The 24,299-nt window shown below is 42.4% G+C and overlaps 1 protein-coding gene and 3 non-coding genes across 4 annotated transcripts in view; 3 read left to right on the forward strand and 1 right to left on the reverse strand.

Moving 5' to 3' along the window:
* LOC139690452 (aminopeptidase N-like) overlaps positions 1-11,961 on the reverse strand; it is a 93,308-nt gene extending 81,347 nt beyond the window's left edge. Inside the window, exon 1 of the mRNA XM_071587907.1 lies at positions 11,846-11,961. Within this exon, the coding sequence (XP_071444008.1) occupies positions 11,846-11,961 (116 nt within the window). The remainder of the gene's footprint in view (positions 1-11,845) is intronic.
* Positions 11,962-20,425: 8,464 nt separating this feature from the next.
* On the forward strand, positions 20,426-20,515 carry TRNAY-GUA (transfer RNA tyrosine (anticodon GUA)). Its single transcript is given in 2 exon segments — positions 20,426-20,462; positions 20,480-20,515. It is a non-coding gene; the product is annotated as a tRNA-Tyr (tRNA).
* A 1,389-nt stretch (positions 20,516-21,904) lies between these two features.
* On the forward strand, positions 21,905-21,993 carry TRNAY-GUA (transfer RNA tyrosine (anticodon GUA)). Its single transcript is given in 2 exon segments — positions 21,905-21,941; positions 21,958-21,993. It is a non-coding gene; the product is annotated as a tRNA-Tyr (tRNA).
* Positions 21,994-22,827: 834 nt separating this feature from the next.
* Positions 22,828-22,917, forward strand: TRNAY-GUA (transfer RNA tyrosine (anticodon GUA)). Its single transcript is given in 2 exon segments — positions 22,828-22,864; positions 22,882-22,917. It is a non-coding gene; the product is annotated as a tRNA-Tyr (tRNA).
* Positions 22,918-24,299: the final 1,382 nt, after the last annotated feature.

Genomic DNA, 24,299 nt, shown 5'->3' on the forward strand with positions numbered 1-24,299 from the left:
TATCTGCACATCGAAAAATATTTGTCCTAAAGGGTTCTAAATATGCATTTTACTTTATATTTCTTTGTTACAAAGAACGAAATGAAGTCCAAAATTATGATGATGAATGAAATGTGCTCTAATTGAATCCTAACATGAAATATTTCATATTTCGTTGATGGAATACAGCTTCCGCGGTGACTGTTCGGCTGTTTCGTCGGCCGCGTCAGCGTACACAGTGATCGCGATGGTTCTGGTCGTAGATTCGTGGATCTGGTTCAATGTGGAGAAGTGGTTTATAATGAAAGATTGGTCCGTTAGCATGAACCAAATCGAATTAACTAAATAATTGAAATGAATCGATTTTCCCACCTCTTTGCACAATTGCCACACTCCTCCCTTGCCTACTGACGTAATTTGAGATGGTGCGATGGGCAAGTGAAATGGAAACTTTACGCCCAGCCAAGCCTAGGTCCCTCGCAAGAAGGAAGGGGTTTCGGGTGGGGGGGCGGAAAGGTGCGAGAGGGAAGGAGGAACTGGGGGAGTGGGGAGAGAAGCGTGAAAAAGTACACCCGTCCTACAAGTAGACCACAGGTTTGGGTGGTTTTTCGAAAGACCTGGGCAAAACACTCTAAGCCCCTGCACTTCTGAGCCCTTCCCAACACGACACCAAATAACCTTATTGAAATACATTTTACCCTTATTAAAATTCGTATGGCAATTTTTACCTATGCACCCTCTGCTTCCCGTAATTCCATCCAAAACTTTTGTACTTTTCCTCCCTCTATCTCGCTTAATCAACATCCTCCCCCCTCTCAGTCTTAAGCATCCAAGTGCCTCTCAGTATCTCCTGCGCCCACTTTTCCCGACTGCGGATCTTCACCAACAACCCTCTCTCCTCCCCAGCACACCTTGCACTCCTTCGTTTGTTTTACCTTTCTATCCATCTTATTTTTTCCATCCTCCTCCAAACCCATATCTCAAAAGCATCCAAATCTACGACTCTCCCCTTGCCTCACCGATCAAGCAGAGCAGCCGTAAGCACAAAAATACCCCGCATACCTGTAAAGTTTTTCCTAAACATTTCCTTTATATCTTTAATCATAACACTCGACTTTAACTCTCCCCTTTCAGTAAAAACATTCACTCTCTACACACTTTTTTCATTCATCGTGGATCCTCATGATATCCATTGTACGTAAACATATCATACGATATGCATCCCATTAATATCCAAATCCCCTCATGATATCCAAGCAGGGATGTAGTGTGTGAAATGTATAAAAGTACATACATATGACAAACGGCGTCTATGTGACTTGGACGATGGAGCACGTTTGGGTTAATATGAATATCCTCAACAAACATAATTATATTTAATTCTAGACGTCATTCGGGATAGCATTTTTTTAATATGTGAAAATTTGAAAATTTATTCAAAGAGTAATTTCCAATGACTAAAATTTGTTTCGAAAGTTCGGTCAATTACATTTTACCAATGTTGTTGAATTGGATGCCTAATATAAACACATTGATTACACATTCATACTCGTATGTGCGGATGGCTATCTAGCCATTTGTATTCACGTAATGTACATTCATAACATACTATATACCGACGTCCATTTATATTTAAACAGTTGTGAGAAACCTTTGTATGATCAAGTTCATCGAAACGACTGTAGCTTGCCTTTTTTTCCGAGAACCTTTCTGTTTTCTCTCCACCCAATTTTCCTTCCCAAATCGCTTCCTTTCCATTCCCCTTCTCGCACCCCATTCCTCGTCTCCCTTAGCTCCACCCAGGTAGGGGCTCGCAAATCATGCCACCCATCGTTTTTCAAGCAACAACACTCTTCTTAACTCCCAACCTTCATCAAACATCATCAACAGCCTTTTCCAGCCATGAATTACAGTGCTTCTCTGCGGTCTTCATCCATCATCATCTTCAAGGAGGTCTTTTTCCATCCACAAACTACAATGTTCCTCTACGGTCTCCGTCCAGCATCTTCATCTTCAAGAAGTAAGTGGCGCCCTGTGTGCTGTATTTTTCACTTCCCCTCTCGCTACTCACTCCGTTCCTCCCCTTTTCTCCTCCTCTCCCTTATATATGTATATATATATATATATATATATATATATATATATATATATATATATATATATATATATATATATGTGTGTGTGTGTGTGTGTGTGTGTGTAAACACAGATGTAGATTAATAGACCATAGAGACACAAAGAAAGGACACTGACAATATGATAAATAACATATTGTGAGTGTCATTTCTTTGTGTTTCTACGGTCTAAAAATTTACATCAGTGTTTTTATATATTTGTGCGTCGCCGAAGAGCGTTCCATTCCTAAGATATATATATATATATATATATATATATATATATATATATATATATATATATATATATATATATATATATATATATATAAAACGATTGTACGGAACAACTCACACGATCTGCACAATAATGGGACGGCACAATAGAACACAAATACGATAGCAACATTTAAAAGGACACTCACAAGGTAAATTGTTCGAGCCTTCGGCCCTCTCAGAGGCCTTCTTCAAGTGAGACTCACTTGAAGAAGGCCTCTGAGAGGGCCGAAAGCTCGAACAATTTACCGTGTGAGTGTCCTTTTAAATGTTGCTATTCTATTTGTGTTCTATTGTGCGTTCCATTATATATATATATATATATATATATATATATATATATATATATATATATATATATATATCCATCCCTCATTCCCCATCCCTCTCTTAATCTTGAAATGGTCACGGAACAACACGATCCAATCATATGCACATGCTGTGCATGAATTGGACACGTGATGCACATTCTGGATGCGCATATTATGATTATGCATTGTGTGCTGCGTGGAGAGGCACACCCATTATTTTATATTTTTGTGAGCTTCTTCACGCCCTCCACCGCCAGCTTCACCAAGTTCAAATCGCTGTTGCGCCGGGGCGGGAATATCAAGCGTCCCGGGCATCAACCCGCGTCGAAATTTTCCCCGGGCCCGAGGCGATGGGAGAGAGAAAATAGAGGGAGTGAGAAATGGAAGCGAGTGAGAGAGAGGGAGAGAAAGAGAGAGGGATGTTGGAAACCACGTGAACTTAGGAGAGATGTAGCGGGATGCCTTGAGGGAGGAGGGAAAAAGGAAGAGAGACGAAAGGGATGGGGGTGGAAGGAGGATTACGTGGGTGGGCGTGGGAGGTGGTCTCTCAGCGGCGGGGGACGAAGAGAGGAGGATGAGCAGGAGCAACTGGGGTGTGGGGGGGGACAAGAAGCGGAGAGAGAGAGAGAGAAGCAGAAAGGGAGAATATAAGGGGAAGAGGGGGGGGGGGGTCTTTCGAGACAGGAAGGGGGTTGGTCCTTTAACGTTCTGGGGCGTGTCACGCCCTTCTCTCCTATTCCCTTCACTTTCTATTTCGCCACTACCTCCTCCCGCCCATCCTCCCGCTCCTACCCTCTCGAAATCCTCCCTAACCCACCGACTCCTCCCTCTCTCTTTCACTCTCACTCCGACACCTCGGCACGTCGACTTGAAGCGCGGACGTTAATGAGCCGAAAAATCTCGAGTGAGCAGCCACCCCTCCTAAGTCCACCCCTCCTCCATCCACCTGGGGGCTCGGTCCCCCCTTAACCGATGACTTCGCACCGGGGGCGAAGCCGGAGGAGGATGGGTCTCCCGACGACTGCCTTGCGAGTTTCCTCTCCCCTTCACGGACATGCCTCAGTCTCTCTCCCGATCTCCGTCCGTCCATTCCGAATCGGGCGAGAGAGTGTGCGGAAGACGGAAATATTATAATGCCCGAGCCATCGGCGGTGGGGGCAGGGAGGATCGGGATGGTGGAGAGGATTAGGTACTGGGTTGGATTGGCGGCACGCAAAGCGAAAGAGAGGGAAAGAGAGGTGGGTAATTTTTTTCCACGAGCGACTCCGGCAAACCTTACGTCTGCGCATCCCTGGGTGAACGCGTCCAATGGCGTGAACTATGCAAGCGTTCAAGTGAAGAGGATTCTTTATTATCCAAATCCCGATATCCCATCCGAAGTGCAGATAGATTTAACCACTCGCATTCGTGCATATAGTATATGGTACGTATGTATGTGGTCTACTTTTGTTATGGCTTCACGAAGACACTTCAACTCAGGGGGGTTATTCAGTATGTAAAGTCTTGAAATTGTCGTTCTCTGGCAATGCCAAGGTTGGTTGTGATGCCACAGCATCGATGCTTCCACAGTATTTTATGCAAAAATCAGGATTCACAGGGGTCATGGCGTCAAAATTACGTCATCGTGGGGTCGACATGGTCGAGCGTCGACAGTTTTTGAGTACTTCCTGAAGAGTTCTTCAATAAAATAGACGGAACGGAGGAGAGTGAACCTCGGAATTCAGAAAGCGAACGTCGGAATTGGGAACTGCAAGAAGACATTAGTAAAATATTTTGTCGATAGATGAAAAAATAAATATTCTTTCACGAAAATAATAATTCCAAGTTATTTGTTGAAATATAAATATATGGTATGTCGCACGGTGGTTAAACTGAATAGTATGGTCCTTCCGTGGAGAACGGCTTGTTGCGGAGGCCAGTGCACTTATTGTCTTCCCACACCTAGAAACCGGGTAGAGCCCCTGTATTGTTAGATTTGTCAGAGGTATCCCTATCCCACTTGGGGTACATTGTAAAAAGTACTTCAATTGAAGCATACCGTCCGTTGGATGGGACGCTAGATTTTGGATCCCACGGTGCCTTTCGTTAAGAGTAAGTTAATGCCGACGCCGGGTTTCCCTCCACTTTTCCCCGATTCTCTCTGCGCATGCTTCCTCTGCCATATTACCTACCTATCTCTAATGAAGCAAATGCCTTGATCCTGTTAATCACCACTTTGAGTCTTCCTTATTATCCGATTTTTCCATTATCCGAGGTGGTCCTGGTTCACATTAACTCGGAGAATAAAACTAAAGTAAACGCAGTTGGGCGTGACTTCGCGAAAACGTTCGCTATCTTGTTGCGGTGGAAAATTACTTAGTACATTTTTGTTAGAAACACCTATAAACTTCCAACGGTAGCATCGGATTACGAATAGTGTGGAATGGCTCGAGACGCGCGCACACGCACGTGCAAAGCTTTTTGATTTCCACGCAAAGCCACAATAAAACTCGGAAGGTTGGTTATAATGGCGAGAGAGCATGCTCACCTAGTGCTATTGAGCAGGTGGTGAACGAGTGAAATTCACGCATTCAGGTTAAGAGGTTCTAGTTCCTCACAAAGTGTCACCTGCGGTTTCCCAGGAAGATTTCCTATACAGAAAATCACGTACCATGAAGTCTGGGGTCAAAGGGCAACACTCGGAGTTCAACTTTGAGCCACCAAGGTGGTCTGAAGCTGGGCCAACACGCCTCTAAAAATCTAAATCCCATTAACTGGTTCTCGAATGGAGTTCGTTCAACTTTTGACTGTAGATATCATTATTTATCTCCATTTCATTTTCTTGACTCAACTAGTCATCATTATTTTAAGCATTAAGCCGGTTATATTGAAAAATATTTAGGTAATTTTTAGTGCTGATTTATTTTAACTTGCTACACAATAAAAATTCAACATGATTTTTAGTTTTGAATGTCGGTGGGTCGATCAATAAGTCCTTAGGAAAATATCGTAGCAAGACTTTTCAATTTGGGTTGATTCCTTTTTGATTTTCAACATAATTTTCTTTTAGCTCATTATACTTTTACCAGCGTTTCTCCAACTTTTTTAATGTTTTTAAAAATTAGGATTTCGAAAGATCCTCATAATTGGTATCCAAGTTAACGGTGATCTTTTTCGGCGTGAATCGTTTTCCGCCGAGCCATTTTTTCAAGTTTGGAAGTAAAACAGTCATTAGCGACCAAAGTAAATAAATACAATGGATGCTGCAATAATTCGAACTTTAATTCCATAATTTTCGTCATCGAAATTGCGCAGGTGTGCACCCGTGCATTGTTTTGATGGCAGAGAATTTTTTCTTTGCCAAATGAGAACGTTTTTTCTTGATTTATTCACTCAACCGGTGCAATAATGACGCATCATACTGACTGCCCATTTATCGTTTGTTCTTATTTGCAAGTAATCGATGGAGATGATCTCTCGTGTATCCAAAAAAAACCGTGGTCATCACCTTGTCGGCCTATTCCACCGTCTTCGCCTTCTTCGGAGCCTGAACGTCTTTAGAAACCCGTCGTTTCAACTGATCCTTTACCTCTGAAGTGTAGTACTGTATCTATGTTTCGTCCACATTTATGTTTCGACGCAAAAACCCGTCAGGGTTGCGACGGAAAAGTGCCGAAATAGCTTCCGAATCGATCAAATGAATGCGTTTTTTATGCACTGATAGCTAAAAAAAAACAACCCTTCCCGCAAAGATTTTTCGCGCCCAATTTTTGGTGCAAAATTGATAACACTATATCTTGTGATGGGTGTGCCTGTCGCCTCAGCTATTTCGCGAATTTGATTCATCAATCATTCAAAATCGTATCGTGGATTTCGTCAATCATTTCGGAGGAAGTCACTTCCACCAGACGTCCCGAACGACGTTCATCATTTGCGAATACAAGGCCACGTTTTTACTCATTTACCCAATTGTAAACAGTCGCAAACACAGGAGCTAATGTGCCATGAACTTAATCAGACTCAGCTTTGAACTATTTTGGTAATAAACCTTTTAAATAGTAGTGTTTGATCACAAAAGGCTTTTTTTTAATTTTTCGAAATAAACAAAATTACGTTGCTTCCATAGGCTATAGAAATGAATCACGGAATGGAATTAGCTGAAACCTTAACAGCAATCTAGCAAGAGAAGAAGTTCACTAAAAGTGAACCTTTTCCAATGCTAAGAACGTCATCTCATGGATTTTGTAAGAAATTATTGAAGTACCCACGTAACAGGGGCATTAGGACGCTTTAGGTAAGAATAAGATTAATGTTTTTGACATGTCGGTTTTGAGCTTGACGTCAGAAACTATTTTTTAAACGCAGTTTAAATGATTCTTTACCAAATATCAACTTATTTATAACCTTTTGGGTACTAGATTCATCTTAATTATTTTTTTCGTATCCTTTACCGACATAAAACCCTCTTGGCGCGGGGTGTATTTGAAATATCGGCTTTGACAAGTCATCTTTGGTCCATTTTAATTTTTTATTCGAATTGTTATATATTTTCGTTCACATCTCTATTTTCAGTTTTTTAAAACTAACCACCTTCGGTCGATGATGGCTGAGAAAGCTTTCACTTTAGGGTAGGGTAATATATTAATTCAGAAAACGCCTTAATATGGAGCGCACGACAGGATGGATCAGAAACCATGTCTCTGAGGAGGCAAGAGAATGAGCGTAGATTGAAACGATTAGAGGCAAGGGTGTGGGAAGTTATATGGAGAAAATACATTCGACACAGAGGAAGGATAGCAAATACGCTTAAATTTTAGTGGGAAAAGAGAAAAAATAACTAGTTCAATTTTAAATACATGTTACAGAAAACATTAGTTGGAAAAGATAATAAGAGGCAATTGAATTGTCGTGACAGAATGGAGAATCTCATGAAGAACATGAGGAGAAGAAATGAAGGGCAAGTAAATGGCATTTTATTTGCCCTACAAGCAATACCTGGTATGCATAGTGAATTAGTTGTTTTTATACATGAGAAAACCAAATTTGATGGATCAATTACATATGATGACGATAATGATTCATTCATACACACAGGTACAATTTTCTCTTTCATGCCGCTACTGAGGATATGCCTCAATTTCACATGAAATCATACCTAATATCTCTATGCATTTCAATTTCTTTTTTTCAATAATATAGTGCTCATTTTATTCTTGGGGATTGAAATGATAAGCAACGCTACCATTTAAATCACTAAGGTGAAATCGATTTTCATGAAGTTATAATTTTACAAAAGTTTGTGAATTTCACTTTTCATTTAATATGGTGCGTTCGGTATAATCGCACGAGTGAACAGGTGATTCGGTTTGGTTTTCCTGAAAATGTGCACTCAAAAGTGTCACCTACGTGATGAAACCAGTCGCATCTTATTATGAAATCCCCGAAGTTTTGCACTCTATCTACAACGAGAAATTTCACATATTTGAGCCTGAAGCCATTGGTTTTATTGATTTTCTTGCATTACAGTTCATAGGTGCGACCTGCCCTACCTGTTTATTAGATTTTGAACGAGCCCCTAAAAGTACTGCCGGTATCAATCTCATACTTATCGGCTTGCGTGGTGTCGTCCTGGATGTGGTTTATTAACCCCCGCAAGCAGAGCAGTACTTAAAAAAATGGTTGCAATGCCGTAAATAATATCCCCGCCACGTTTTTCAAAAGGGTATAATTCAGAACTCGACCTGACAACCACCTTCCATGATCATAATTCACACTCGTTTTGTTGCATCCTTTTCGTTCGTCTCTTTTTTTTTATTGCAAGCTGGCGGGAGAGGTTTTCCTTCGGAAAACTCGGGGAGAACGGAAGGAGGGAGACCCGAAGAAATTCCACGTGGTCAAATTAAAATTTCTTCCGCTATCTCACGTTCCCGAGAATCGGTTCGCTTGCGCTGCACATTCGGTCCTTTTAATCTGATTTGCTAGCGGAGGACAGCGACATTAATGCACCGGTGACTGAGTAATTAACCCAGTTCCTTCGCCGAAATCCATCGCGTAAGAAAGTACCATTTTCGGGTGGAAATCTTTAACGGAATGCTACATTAGGTGCTCATTATTTTTATTGTTTTTTTTTCTCTCCCCTTTCTTATAGCGGAGGGTGTGGCTCCTGACTCCGCGGAATGAGAAAAAATGGTAACGATCATTATTCAGCCACCTTTGTATAATTGGAGTGGATTTGTCGAAAGCACAGCGCAGCGATTTCACTCCTCCCCACCCCCCCACACACCGTCGCTTCGATTTATTGCGACGCGAGTCATAAATCAAAGTGGATTTCCATTATTTTATGCCCTTTTATGTTAAAAGCCGTATTGATTTCTTGCGCCGTCCTGCTCTTGAGATTCAGAATTCACGAGGGGAAGCATTCATTCCACCATTGCCCTCGCGTTGGTTTTTTTTTATTTCACGGGGGACAGAGAATTACAAAGGATATCACCCGAGCATTGCTACGCTCTCACGTGACAAAATATTTACGATATGATAAAAACTCTTACTTGAAGAGGATGAGAGATGATTATTTTTTTTTCTGCTGCGAATACATGCGTGAGTGATGGTAGCATGGATAAGCCATGTGTAATGATTGGAGATTCAAAATTGTACCCGTTCTTCTACACGCCGACGATGCAGTTATTGCTGCCCCTTAGAGTACAACAGATCTACAAGGTGTCATCGATAGTTTTAGTGGACTAGCAGAGAGAATGAAACTGAGAGATAATTTGTCCCAAACGAAATTAGTCCTTTCAGACCTGGGGAACGGAAAGAATTTTTCCAGAGTTAGGGCGTAAGTGTCGAAAAACAAATAGCAAGAGGACGGTTTTGTATACTTCGTCAGAAATTTTGTGGGAGTAGATAACTTTGAAAGGTATGCAAAATGTCGGGGTAGGAATGTTGGTATCACGCGTAGTATAGGCATCTAATGAAAACGGCAGTGTACCAAACCCCCCGGCATTATTTTATGGAAGCGAAACTTGGATTTGCCAGGATTAGCATTAATGTCGATTGAATGCAGAGGGTGAGGAATACCTGAGGGACGTTTGTGATAAAAATTGAATAAATACGTTCAGGAACGGATGGGTTGGGGGATATTGTCGTTTGAATGCAACAGCAATAGAAACGTATGAAATATGTATAGCACGCTGGTTTGGTCATTCTGAGAGAATTGCTGAGATTCGAATGGCCAAAAAGGTACAGAAGAAAAGACGTAACATTTGGAAAGGAATTCATAAGCGTAGTGAGTCATGGGTGAATGTGGTTAAAATGACTCATAAGACAAGAAATATGAGAAGTTCAAGAACAGACGAGCATTTATGAATGAAACCTACAAAGGAGAGAAATGTATTCAAGGATGGAATAGTTGGAAATAAATTAGAAAGAGGAATAAACGTCCTGAAATATCCTGAATTGTATTTTTTTGAACTTAGTCAATCTCGAAATGGAATGGCGTGGATTTTATGTATGTTCGTATGCATATTTTTTTCAAGCGAATGATGGTCATCTAAAATTTTGATGACAGGCAAAAAAAGATCATTGAAACCTGATTTTTATTTTGAGCTTGAACGTTTAATTTCGGATCGCAAATGAGAGAAAGACACGTGATGGCTAATCGAACAGGGCGCGGATCTTATTTGCATAACATGAAAATACGATTTCATTATCCTTCATTTCATACAGTATTCAACGATAATTTCCTCCGCAATGTTCTCTCTTCCCATACCAACAACTACAACACATATCCTGCGGCGTGAGTCCGGGGTCATGTTATGACACCATTGTGAAAATGTTGCCAAGGGCTATTATTTTTTTTTCAAACATTCGTGAAATGGAAAAGTCGTATGGTAAGGAAAAAAACCACAAATGTGGAAATGCGGAGATCTGTCACCTCAATTTTTTTGGGGTGTTAGGAGAAAAACGGAAATTTTTAATTCATCTACATTTCATCTCGTAAGAAGTCACGAGGACGTTCGTCAGGGGGTGTTAACTTTCCGGATTAGGGTAAGTGGTGATTAATATGTAATCACCTTATTCACGAGACGTTCATTTTGCCGTGCGTGATGCTTCTTACTGTTTTGGTCACAAATTGTGCGAGGAAAAAACGGTTCCCTAAATCACTCCGTTCGGCCGTCAATTTTCCTTAACTTCTCACTGCGGTCTCGACTATCAACGTAATGAGGTGCCAAATTTATTCCTTGTCCGCGCTAAAGTAGAATGATTACCGTGCATGCAATCTTCATGATTCCATGAGCTCCCGTTCCAAGTCAACTAATAATTATGTGACGATTTATGCTCATTCGTGACATTTCATCACGAAAGGGGCAGCTTTTCTCTACGTGTATATTTTGTTAATTTACGGAATTATGTCCTTCTGCGCAGGATCCCAAATGCTGGAAGCTTATTCAAGGTGAGGTCTAACCCACTCGAAATAACAAATTTCCTTAAGCAACTTTTTCAAGGGTACCTATGCTCATTATTTTAACCCAGTAAATAATTCTACATAAAATACAGAGTCTTCGTCTTTCTGCATCAGGTGTCAACTTGAATGATCTGCACTTTCACGCACGAACTGGCTACAGAAAGACAACTCTCATTGAGTCTTGTCTGCTTTCTTCGAAACTTAAAGAATCTCCTCATGATAGGTATTCCGAGAACACCGCGAAACTTTCAGCTGATGAGGTAACAACTTGAACACGCGTCGAGCGTCCGGGACGATTCGCAAGGGGACCTAAAACATTAAATATATTACAGAGAAAACACGCCCATTTCGTGAAGAATCTTGATGAAAGAAAAGGAAAGCGTCACGTTATCACTGGATCGTCTGGTATGTGATAAATTAAGGGCACGAAGATTACTTGCAGGAATTAAAATTTTAGGTAATCATCACAATATCATTTAGGTAATCGTATGGGTATACGTGTTTAACACTGTCACAAAAGGAATAATTTTAACGCAGCAATACATTGGTAGGCTAGAGCAACGTGAGAAGTTAAGGGAAATTGGCAAGAAAACCGATCGATATGAGTATTCATTTTTTCCTCGCAGAATTCGAGACTAAAACAATTTGCAAACAAAACACATGACGATTTGAACTTCTCGAATACCATTAATAATCAATTACTCTAATTGCCGAGTGCTTACCGTTTACTGCCACAAGCCCTCTGAGTGAACAGCACAGTATGGATGGATAGACGAACTAACGTCTTGATCGTATCTCTTTCTGAGAAATGCTGCGTCCTCCCTTGGTTTGGATCCATTTCTCAATTTAACATTTTTCCAAATGATTCCTTGGAAAACGTCTTCAAAATATAGCCCGAGTGATGTGAAACAGACACTGGTTCTACTTCTCTTGTGCATTGGGCATCGTAATTCCCGGTGGTTTAATGATTAACGTAGTCGCTTCCTTCCTAGACCTTTGGCTAAATGTACAAACCATTTCAAAAGAAATTTCTGTATCACATCCGTTGATGACGTAGCACAAAGGAATACGTCACCGTTCAAAACAGAAATTGTGGAAAATTACAAAACCTCTGTCTAAACGTAACAAGCGTGGTGGAGCCACTCGTCTGTGTTGGGTCGTCCTTCCTCAGCCAGAACAATTATCGCACGGAACTAACAAGGGGCTCATTGCTCAAATTGTTTTTTCGATAGTAATTAGGGCTTCAGCTTTTGTCGTGTTCGTCGCTGAAGTTGTCGATACATATATTTTTTGTTCCGTGCATTAACTAAAGCATTTTGGCGAAATTGCCTTCGCAAATTACCTCCCATCTCTCCGCTTCGTTAAATAATTTCCGGGCGTCCTCATTAACGTCCGAAAACCACAGAGAGACTGCATTATTAATGACGTTTCGGACGAAAATTATGAATTCACGGCCATCGACGGGAAAACAATTAAACGGTTGGATGAATTCAAAACTCTTTCCAGACATTGGAATTTGTATTCGCAATTATGAAGTGGCGGTGGCCTTTGAACTCTTCATCTCCTTTGCTCTCGGGAGTGGAAGGAAATAAAGGGTCTAGATGCACGTCAAGCCTACTGAAGAACGTCGTTGATTACGCGGGAGTGAGTGAACAAATGAGGAGCGATTTCCGCGCGGTGAGAGTGACAATCACCCTTTCGTGACGTGCGGCACTGAGGAACGAGAAAAATGCTGGGAGTTGACTTCCCTTCGCAGTTGTAATTCCCGGTTTCGTAAAAATTTTTGTCGCCAATTACTGAGACCCATATCAAAGAACATCTAGACGCGCCACTGAGTCATGATATAGTAGCGTACCTAAATTATTAGAGAAACTAGGCAGGAAATCACTCACGGAGGGAAGGTTTAATTACAGATTAAATCTTTTGTGGAAGAAGAGCTCCCTTGCGACGATGTTAATAATGTATTCTTAGCGCCTTCACACTGTAGAAGGAGTGAGCATGAAGATAAGATTAGAGAGATCAAGTGTAGAACCGACAGATTTAAGATGTCATTTTTCCCGCGAACGATAAGGGATCAGAATAATTGCAAATGACCGCTCTAGAGAGAATACTTAAAACCTAAGTAGCCTTATGAGTTTTCATTATTTTATCAACCCTTATTTCATTGTCACTCTTACTAACAGCTCTTATCGCGTGCTTAGAGAAGTATTTTAATAATGATATACCGTAGCGCATGCAGCTGTTGTTTGGATTATTTGAATTATTTAATATATTTATTTTTAACTGACAATAAGCAACAGTTAATCTTGATGGCGCATGCCTAGCGTAGAGTTACCCCTTGGTGCACACCCCAGGGGTTGCTTGCAGGGCACCATGTTGATCTGAATGAAGACCATTGCTCCTTTTTTTTAATTTCCTCCATTTCGGCAATTCATTTGGCAGAATTTCGAGGGTCGCAAAATGTTCATCTAAACATATCGCGTTCGATCTTCATTCCGCGGTGAAGACGGCAATTATTTCATCCCACTGTCACCTCGACATCATCCCAAAACCCCTAACCCTCTCCCACCCAACCTCCCCCTTGCAGAACCTCGGGCTTGATTTCGCCCCGTCGGTAATTTCGCATTCATGTGCGCACTCCTCTCTCTCTACGAAGGCCGAACCGAGTAGGGAGTTCACAGGGAATTCGGACGGGGAGAGGCGGGGGAGGGGGGTTTAAAGGGAGTGGGGGGGGTCTCAAACGTTCTCGGCTTCCACTAACGTGCTCTGTCGTGTTAACACGCAGTTCCGTTTAAGCGGTTTTTGGCGCCAGGTGCAAGTTGGCGGCACTAAAGCCCTATTCCACCGCATCCCTTCCCTCTCGATTCTATTATTTCCCTCACTCTCTCTCTCTCCCTCCCACGCACATATCCTCCCTCTCTCTCCGGCACCCCTCCCTTTAGAACACCGTCGGGGAAATCTTGGAGCACTAAACCGCCCTTCCCAATTCCTTCCTGCCCAACTCCATGCATCTCTCTCCTGAGAAACTTTGCGTCACCGATCCACCGAGCTTCATCAATTTATTTTGTATAACGACCTCCCGGAACTATGGAAGAAATTTATCGTCCATGGAAATACATTTCATCCGGAAGGAACTCTCATGCTGGATTCGCTTATAAATTTACGACGGAGCAATGAAAATATTTTTTTTAATCCACTAAATGTAACGACTCGAAAGGAACGATTTCTGCCTATCATTGATGGGCAGAATTGGAAGGCAGATTGATGGGCAGAAATAGACAAGTGATTGACACTGAGCATGAAGACACTTAAATTTAATGGAGTAATTCGGACTTATTCTCGTCTTTTCATTGGGTCTAACGGATCTAGTGACGCAGTAGATGGAGTTTAAAAATGCAGCAGTGAGTTTGGACTGGGTCCATCGAAAATCTGACCTAATCGTTAGTTACCGTTATAAGTTGTACTCTTATTGCATAAGAGTACCGCTTATAATAGTATTTAATCCATTTATATTCTTTCGATATTGGATTAATGGGACTGGTAAAGTTGATTGGTTTGATTGGTTGATTAGTGTCGTGTAATATCAGGAAATAAACGCATTTTAAAGAGTAGGGAGGTTATTTTCTATTGTATTAAAGTTTGACTCACCAAAATGTTGAAATTTTCACAAAGTCAGCTAAGTCTTCGTCTTCAAAAAATACAAAACGTTTTACTGTTGTAAATATCTATTAAATAAAAACATTTAAGTGCCAAAATATTAATCGAGGAATTGAAAAAGGCATATTGTACGGAATAAAGAGAGATAGAAAAGGTGTATAGTTAAAAAATGGTTTATTTTAATCCAAGGTGTTAGGGTGTTTAGTGTACCGGTAGGTGGGACTTTGAATTGCAGCGGGACACATTATCTGACCCCATCAAAAACCTAACATTTACCAATTGACCTATATTCTAGGAAATAATTAAATATGAATTTCAAAAACCAACATAATATGTGACACGATCTCCAGTACGTGTGGTGGACTAGAACAATAAATAGATTTGATGAAGTGATTGATAGAAAATGCCTCATCGAAATTCGACCGTAAAACAAATCTTTTCAGTCTTGATCTTGTGGAAGCCCTTCTTCTGGAAAGGACAAGGAAGAACGACGCTGCAAATTGTACATTACAATAGGTTACACGCGACCGTTTTATCGTTGCGGCATAATTAGGAGGGGAATCAGCATCATCACCTGATTTCAGAGCATCAACGATGCCTGTTGACGCTGCACTGCAGTGAAACCATGGCCACGCTAAATAAAAACCACCGTGGAAATTGCAGTGCTCTTCTTTTTGGGTCATAAAAGTTTAATACAAGCTGGGTTGTACACTCGTTCCATTTATCATAAAGCTCAAAAAGAATGTGACCCATGATTCTTTTCCTTTCAGATAGTTTGACAATCCCACAAAAATCCAACAAGCCCTTCATAATGCTTTTATGCGAGTAAAATATCCCTTCATACACTCTTCCAAACGGCAGCCTTATGTAAGCACCTTAATACGGGGAGAAGCACTTTCACCTCCCGCGGAATCATCATATCCTCGCTTAGAGCCTCATTAGCTATTGAAACGGGATTTTTCCCCTCATTAATTAAAGGGGAATAGACCCAATGGATGGGGTTGATGATGATGATGAGGTCTCCCGTGAGATCCCGCCCACGCCCGTCCCCCCTTCCCCGCCTCCACCACCCTGTCCGCACCGAAAAGGGCCCTTCCCATCGCCCCACTCTCCAATCATGCCCCCGACCCCTTTCTCCGTCTCTCCCTTTCTGTGTGCCTCGCAACCCTTTCGCCTCGACATCAAATCACTGCTCCCTTTACGATTCCCGGAATCCTCTAGCATCCTCGGGAGGATGAGGTGGGGGTGGCACATTCCTCCACCACCACCCCATCCCCTCCCTTCACCAGCCTCTCCCCGTCTCAGCACGCACATCAACCGTCTCTTTTATCTTCCACGCACGTAAACCCCACCCCCATCCTCTCCCCTCCGGAACCCTGACGTCCCCCTCCTACACATTTCTCCCGTGCCGCCCCACCTCCCAAAACACGAACCCTTATATTCATCCCCCCGCTCCTCCACCAACCCTTCCCCTCTCCGCCTCCCAACGTCCACCCCTCCCTCCGCGCCGAAGTCGACCCTCTTCTCACCCCCAACTCTCCTTGGCCTCCACTCGCCCGTTCCTTAACAACCACCAACAACCCCCCGACCCCTCCCTCCACAACCCGCCTGCCCCCAACCCCGATCCCCCTCCACTGGTATAATCCTAACCCTCCCACCCACCCTCCTACTTCCCTCCTCCTCTTCCTCCCACCCCCTGTCCTCCTCCTTCGCTCTTTCTCTTCCTCTATCATCGCTAACGATTTCCTCGCCCTCCCTCCCTCCTCTCGTCCTCCACCACCGAGAGCAGTCATCCGGCCTTCCTCGGGGTCTGCTCAACTCATCAAGCCTCCAACCTCGCGCGGCAGCCGAGGAGGGAAGCAGCAAAGCAAAGTAAGTATATGTGCCCGAGCTGAAACATGCACCGGATGGTGGAGGAGGGGGGGAGGGGAGGGAGAACAGAGGGGTGTCAAGAGAGAGAGAGAGAAGGAGGGGAGGGGAGAGGAGAGGGGGAGGGATCAGGGTACAGTGTTGTGTTTACGCGGGGGGGGGGAGGATGCTCCGTGAAGTGCGTTTGTGGGAAGAGGAGAAGGAAGGGAAGGAACGTGAAAGAAACGGAGAGGAGAAGAAGAAAGAGATAAGACGGCTGAAATTTATTAAGCCCCGTGACTCAACTTCTCCCACCGACATTTTCCTTCTCCTGCAAGGAGAGCGGGTGTCATTAAAAATAAACAAGTACATAAATTAAAAATTTTGTATACACATTTAGGCACGCATGTTTGTTTGTGTGTGTGTCGAACGAAGTTTCGCCAGGATGACCATGTACAACAGTTTTCATCACGACAATGCGACACGACGGACACAAAAAAAAAAGAATTAACAGGCAAGGGAAAATTGCTCACCCTTGTTATTTTTAATAATTTTCGGTGGTCTCAGCCACCTTCATCAGTGTGCTGTCGCCATAGCTTAGTCTATGTGTAAATTTAAGCTTTTTACGCTGCATTGTAAAAAAAACGTCTCCAAGGGACTAGAGACAGGTTCATTGTTTAGATTTTTAACGACGGAGGGAAGGAAATTGCTGGAATCTCTCGGCGGGATTCCTTCTCCGGCCAAAGGAAAAACCTCGCACCCCAGTAAATGAGTTTGGATACGTAATACGAAAAATTTTAATGGCGAGACCCGCTAGGTTTTGACGTCGCGGTCTAGATGACGAGGCCTTTCGCCGGGCAAGATTCGGCTGTGAATAATGAAATAAAAAGAGGAGGAAAAATGTTGCAGGCATCGATCGAGGCGGAAAACTTTTACATACATAATATGCATGTATTCACGTTAGGCAAAAACTTAATTCGTACGACGCTGGCGATGTGGCATCTCTCACCCTCGGTGCTCCGTCTGGTCTCAAAGGTCGACCGCGAGACGAGAGTTTCCTCTTGCGCATTCGTTTCTTTGAAAATTTTAATTACAACAGAGTCATCCCTGGCGAACGAATGAAACTGGTAGTAGGAGTGGAAAATTAGAGAAACCCGGATATTACTTTGCGTTTTGGTTTTATGCCTTCTGACTTACTTACAAGAGGTTTACGGAAGCTGACTTAATAGAATTTGGTTTTATGCCTTGTTTTCCGCAAAATTCTCATCCACGCAAAGGATTTCTCCACCCTTTTCATGCAATTTTCACCCTACCCGTGGCTAATCTTACCACCCCACCTTCTCTCCAACATAAATAATAAGGCACGAAGCATTTCTCATTATGTTTTCTTTGAATCAGGATGTGAGAGCTTCACAAAAATGTGGGGGGTTCTGTGATTGAATTAATAGCAGTGCTACGGAGCAACTGAGCAATCGGTAGCGATTGCGTTTTAGGTATTTTGTACTTACAACCTTAACATTTAGAAAAATGTAATCATTATCTGTATTTTACTTACGGGGTCCAGGAAAAAACGTTTTCACCCGGATAATCGTTACTTCTCTCTTTCCTTCTCGCACGATGCATTCAAAATAGTTTGGATAAACTTCTTCACACTTTTGGAGTTAACTGTCGCTATCGAAACCCTTTTTTCAAGAGTTTTCTTTGTATTCTTCAAGTGTTTTAACTGTGAAATGCTAGTCAATAATCAATTTTATTTTTGAATCCGAAAATTTAACGTAATTCACAAATTTAGTAGAATTTCCGTAAAGGAGCACGAGAACATCTTATTGCATTGAACTCTTCACCCACGTCTGATTTTAAAATTATTCCATCAAAGTGTACGTTTACTTTTACTTAAACAACTTACTTTGAAAATGTAATTGATACTTGTAACTGATTACAAAATTAGATCCAGTCAATCATTCAAACTCAGAGCAGTTACTTTTTGTTTCTCAAAAGGCACCCTTCCCATCTCTGATTAAGAATGCGCGAGAATGCGATTGCCAAGTTCTCCACGAGGTTTAACCTCATGGGCAGGTGAAAGACCCGAGAAGACCCCACGCCAGGAAAGCGCCGAATACTTCATTGCCGGGTTTGCCACATTTTTCACTTTCGCGAACGAAATTAAGAGCGCTCGCGAGCGGGCAACCGCGATCAATGAAAAGAAAAAAGACGGAAATGACGAGCGGAACGCGCGAGAGACAAATCCGCCGACGAGTGAGGCGCGAACGTTAATGAACTAGGCGAAAAGAAATGGCGGGACGAGGATCCGGGGAATGCGGCCCTCTCGCTAAGGATGTATGTGGTGGGCGGTCGTTGACGGGTGTGGGGGAGGCGGGAGGGAAGGAGGGGGATGGGGTCTGAGAGGAGAAGGGTCGGGAGGGAGGGGATTCTCGTGGGGTTATTCTCATTATTACTATTATTATTATTTTTCGTTGCGTGTGTGTGTGTAGGGGAGGGGTAAGGGGTGGTTCGTAGGAGGCCGCGGGTGATGAGTTCCTAGAGGTGGGGTGGAGCGGTTTGCCTCTGAGTGCTTAGCGCGGGGGTGGTGGGCGAAAACGGAGGATTTCGGGCGGTTTCTCCAGGCGAGGAGACCATGGTGGGGTGAGTTTGGGGGTGCAAGTCGTCAGTGGGGGGTGAGAGTGAGGCCCCGGGGGCTTGACGGATGGGTTTTCGGCGAGAAAGGGAAGCGAGTTAGAAAGAGGGAGAAAGAGAGAGGGAAGGAGAGAAGCTTTAGCTGGAAGGGAGGGAGAGAGATGAATGGGTTGGCTGGGAGGAAGTTAACAATAAGTGTTATTGCCGAAGGCGGAGGCGTTATAAAGCGTCCGGACGAAAGGAGTTAGTAGGACGATAATGGGCGGGGCGAAAGAGAGGACTGGATTGAGGGTTGGGACGGGAGAGGGGAGGAGGAAATTGTTTTGAGAAAAGAATTAAGACGGGAGGGTGAAGTCCGAAGGGATGCGGGGGCGGGGGAGAGAACGAGAGAGATGCGCGAGTCGGAGGCGATCCCGGGGAACGACCCGAAGACGTGTAAATAAAACTGCATGGACCGGGGGGGGATTTATTCGCCGATCTGTTTCCCTTGATCCCCACTCCCGCACTTCCCCTCTCTTTCCCGTTCCCCGCCCCGCCCCCACCCCCCGCCACCCCCAGAATGGCCGATGGGCATTATTTTACACGCTGTCACGATTCCGCCACGCGACCAAGGGTGGCAGTGCCCGAGGGTGTGATGATTTCATTTTCCTTGCCGTCAATGATTCACATACCGTATTCTCGACAGCTGTCATTTACCTAATATTTACGCATTATCATCAACCGTCACTTTCTTACCATGTCAAGATCATAACAAAAATTCTCTCCTTTGAAACTTTTACGCAGCTCGCATCAACTAACTCCTGGACCGGTGCAACGGTACAGTGGTGGCAAACATCCACATCGATTGGTTAAGACTCATCTATTCTCCGGCAAATTATTTTAATAAATCTTTGGCTATCCCTACGCATTTTGTATGGAGATAAGAAATAAATATATAACTGACTTCTTGGAGACAACTAGGGTATTACTAAAATCAACCCCCATGCAAGTAAAGAGACTGGCTCGAGTAGTTAATAACTCGTATTTAGTATGCTGTTTCAGTCTCCAGTCTCGACTACATTAAGTTTGCGTAAGCAAATTTTTTCTTCCAAATGAGATTTCCAAGCAAAGCACTCTCACTCCATTATTAATGATCTTGCAGAGCGAAGCCGTTCTCAACAACACCTTCGGTAGCTCAGTTGGTAGAGCCGTGGACTGTAGTTGGAAACAAATCAGAAATCCATAGGCCGCTGGTTCAAATCCGGCCCGAAGGAAAGTTTTTTAAACTGCTACCTTTGTTTTGGCTGCTGTGGACGCACAACGGTTCCTCGTCATACGCTCTACACGACGCGTTATTATTTCTTATTTTCGAAGCCTATTTTTACAGGAAGACACCCTACCAAATTTGCAGCTAAATCACCCGGACGTAATTGTATTTTTCGGATACACCTACGCGTTTTCCTATTTACAGTTATGATTTTCTGAGATACAGTGAGAGTATCTTATTAGCTTCTCATTTTGGGCCGCATAAAGCTCTTGCTTCGTATTTTTTACCGAAAATAATACTAGAACTCTGCCGTAACACTTTCGCACCACTATTACATACTTCCAAAAATAGGGTAAGCGCTTGATACGTACTTGAATTAACACACATTTCGAAGTGCACATCAGTTTAAATAAAGGTCGCGAAATTCTTGATTGTTTTCCAGGACATTTGTCGTTCGAAAGGTTTAAAGGGCTCTCTGAATCATGCTTACTATTAATGGGAAAGGCTGAGGATTTTGTTACTTTAAGCCCGAGGAAGTGGAGGATCCATTCAGGCGGGAGGGCATGAGCTACGTATAATTAAGTGTTTGCAAAAGTATGAAAAATGTGGTAACCTCTTTTATCATATAACTGTGAAATGCTACACAGGGAATCAGCAGAGCAGACACTATATATGTTAGCTATTAATATCATAGAGTTTGTTACGCCTTGAAAAAAATTGGTTCAACACGGCAATATTATAATATACTTTAGTGCAAGTTAATATTTGATACTTCAGTGCTGGTTAATTTATGACTATGCATTCCATTTTGAGCAGACTTGGGCTTTCCTTCCTATCGCCTGCATTTCCAAGATTTACTATCGTTCCGGCACTGTCAAAATTGTTACCCGATTTAGTATTTTCCGAAATTCATTGCATTCACTAATCTTCCGTGGATAAGAAAATTCCATGACTTCCACGTCGAGACTTGAATGATCGCACCGAAATATTCGTCCATAACTTAGAAGCCTGAACTTTTAAGGTGAAAAATATGATAACCGCACGGTAATAATTATCTTTCTCGAGGCAAAATGAACTCTCACGGTATTCAATTGTGCCCTTGAAGAGAATTTCAATGGCAAAATACAAGGTCAGACGATTAGGTTCCAATTTCGCCGTATCTTAGTGTCTAGCTCTGTGAACTGAGTGGGATCCGAAAGTCCACATGCGATGAGAGACTGAAAACACACCAATAATAATTCGTGCGAGGAAATCATATCTTAAATTTATTAAGAGAATATAAGAAAAGCACTCGAGCAGGTTTTCTAGCTGTTTCTAGCCTCGACTGAATCCAATTCGCGTAAGCACTTTCACTCATTTGCACTGATCTTGACGAGCAAAGCATATCCCATCATCTCCTTCGGTAGCTCAGTTGGTAGAGCGGTGGACTGTAGTTGGAACATGGCAGATATCCATAGGCCGCTGGTTCAAATCCGGCCCGAAGGAAAATTTTTTAAAACTTGTTTGACTGATGTCCAAGCACAAATAGTTATTCGTCTAAACAGAAACTACGCTAGATGGCGCTGTTACATCTTGTTTTCCACACGTATTTTCACCAAATTCACAGCTCGGTCACCCGCATATAACTGTATTTTCGGACATACCTACGCGTTATACTTTTTACAACTATGATTTTCTGAGATACATTCGGAGTGACATATCAATTCCTTATTTTGGATCGCCAAGAGCCTTCGAACCGAAAAAATTAAAGCCTTGTGCTATAAACACTTCCGCGAGACTACAAAAATCCGGAAGAGTAACGCTTCTCTGAAGGTAAGCGTTTAGTACCTGAGCTTAGACACATTTCGAGGTTCACCTGTTCGGTTTAATATATTATATGGTTACTCATACCGCAGTCATTACCTTTCTCGGGGCAAAATGAACACTCGCAGCATTAAACTGCCTCGAAGCGGATTCCATTGGCAAAATACAAGGTCATACGATGAGGATCAAATGTCGCGCATCCGCCTATCGCCTAGCGCTCGCGTCGGTGATCTGAGGGACCCGAAAGTTCACATGCGACGGGAGACCGAAATCACACCAACGATAATTCGTGCAAGTAAATTATATCCGGCATTTATGAAGCGAATAACATTTGTTTTTACTGTGGCAGCAGCAGTTACCAAAAGCCGCCGTCTTCCATCTTCGTTCACGTGTATGGAGGCACTCGAGCGGACACACTGTCTGTCTCGCTCTCCAACCTCGTTGGAATCAAGCTCGCGTAAGCACTTTCTCTCCTTTGCAAAACATCTTGTGAAGCGAAACCCGCTTTCGCTAATACCTTCGGTAGCTCAGTTGGTAGAGCGGTGGACTGTAGTTGGAAACATATCAGATATCCATAGGCCGCTGGTTCAAATCCGGCCCGAAGGAAACTTTTTGTCCGTTTTTATTCTACCTAGTCCAGTGTCTTTTTTTAAATACATAGTTTTACTGCGTCCAGCGATTTTTTCGTCAACAATTTATCGTACTGTTTGTGTGCGCCATTTCTCGGTGTTTATGCAAAGTAAAAGCCAACGCTTGTAAGTTTTGAATAAGTTGTATTTTCGACCCCATTGCTGCCAAAAAGTTAACGTCTAGTACTTAAGTGGCATCCTTACGTCCTTTGTTTCTGAGAGAAAATTAACCCCTTTTAGGTGCGCTATTTTTCCCGTTACGTTTTCAATCAATAATCCGACTGTTCGTAGTAAATATCTCCGTTAGTTTGAGAAAAGAAATAATTCGACCGTTAGATATTTCTTTTTATATTCCAATATAATAAATAGTGCACTGCTTCTTGGTGTTCCTGCAAAAGGGGAAACCACCTCTTGTACGTTAGAACACTATGTTTTTCCGACCCCATTCCTACCTAAAGCTAACGTCTAGTACTTAAGTGGCATCGTTGCGTCCTTCATTTCTGAGAGAAACATTAACTCTTTTAGGCACGGTGTTGTGTTTTCAATCAGTCGTCCAACTGTTGGTGGTATCTCTCGGTTAGTTTTAGAAATCATTGGACCGTAATAGGTTTTATTAAATCACTTTCGGTAGCTCAGTTGGTACAGAGGTGGACTATCATTAGAAATATATCAGATACCCATAGGTCGCTGGTTTTAAATCCGGCTAGAATGAATTTTTTATGCGACAATTTACTGCGTCTATGGATTTTTTAAACTCCCAGTTTTAAAGTATCCGTCATTTTTTACTGTTTATCATGTGCATTATATCTCAAGTCTTTCTACAGACGTGGAACTACTGCTATGCCGAAAAGTTTGTCAAAAATGGCTTTCTCTCGAATTTCTAACCGAAATGCTTCCAAATTATGCAGATTATTTAATATTATGCTACTATTATATCTCTTATAAAGTAAGAGTTACATAATGGAAAAAAATCATCTGGTATTCGAACCCGGATCCCTCGATGCCCGGCCTAGTGCTTTAGCCAATTATGTATCTTAATTTATCTATGTGAAATATGCGTCCGTAATTATGCAATTAATGTCTAGAACCTTAACGCATTCAGAGATTAGTATTAATTAAAATTTGAGAAATGTAAAATTAATACTGCTTTCCTCTTGAGTTTGGCCAGCGCTATGAAAGGTTTCGTAGTACAACGTGCGAAACGTAATATTGTGTAACGAATGATTTCATCCGTTTATTTGTTTGTTGAGTTGAGTTTGTTGCATTAAATGCATCGTTTTATTCTAACATCGAATATAAGTTTTTACAATTATTCCTTAATGCGATTGCTTTGTTTTCCAGTGGAAATCATTTGGTGAG

This window comes from Hetaerina americana, unplaced genomic scaffold (genome assembly GCF_022747635.1).
Source record: "Hetaerina americana unplaced genomic scaffold, ioHetAmer1.1.p SCAF_3, whole genome shotgun sequence".
Taxonomy (NCBI): Eukaryota; Metazoa; Arthropoda; class Insecta; order Odonata; family Calopterygidae; genus Hetaerina; species Hetaerina americana.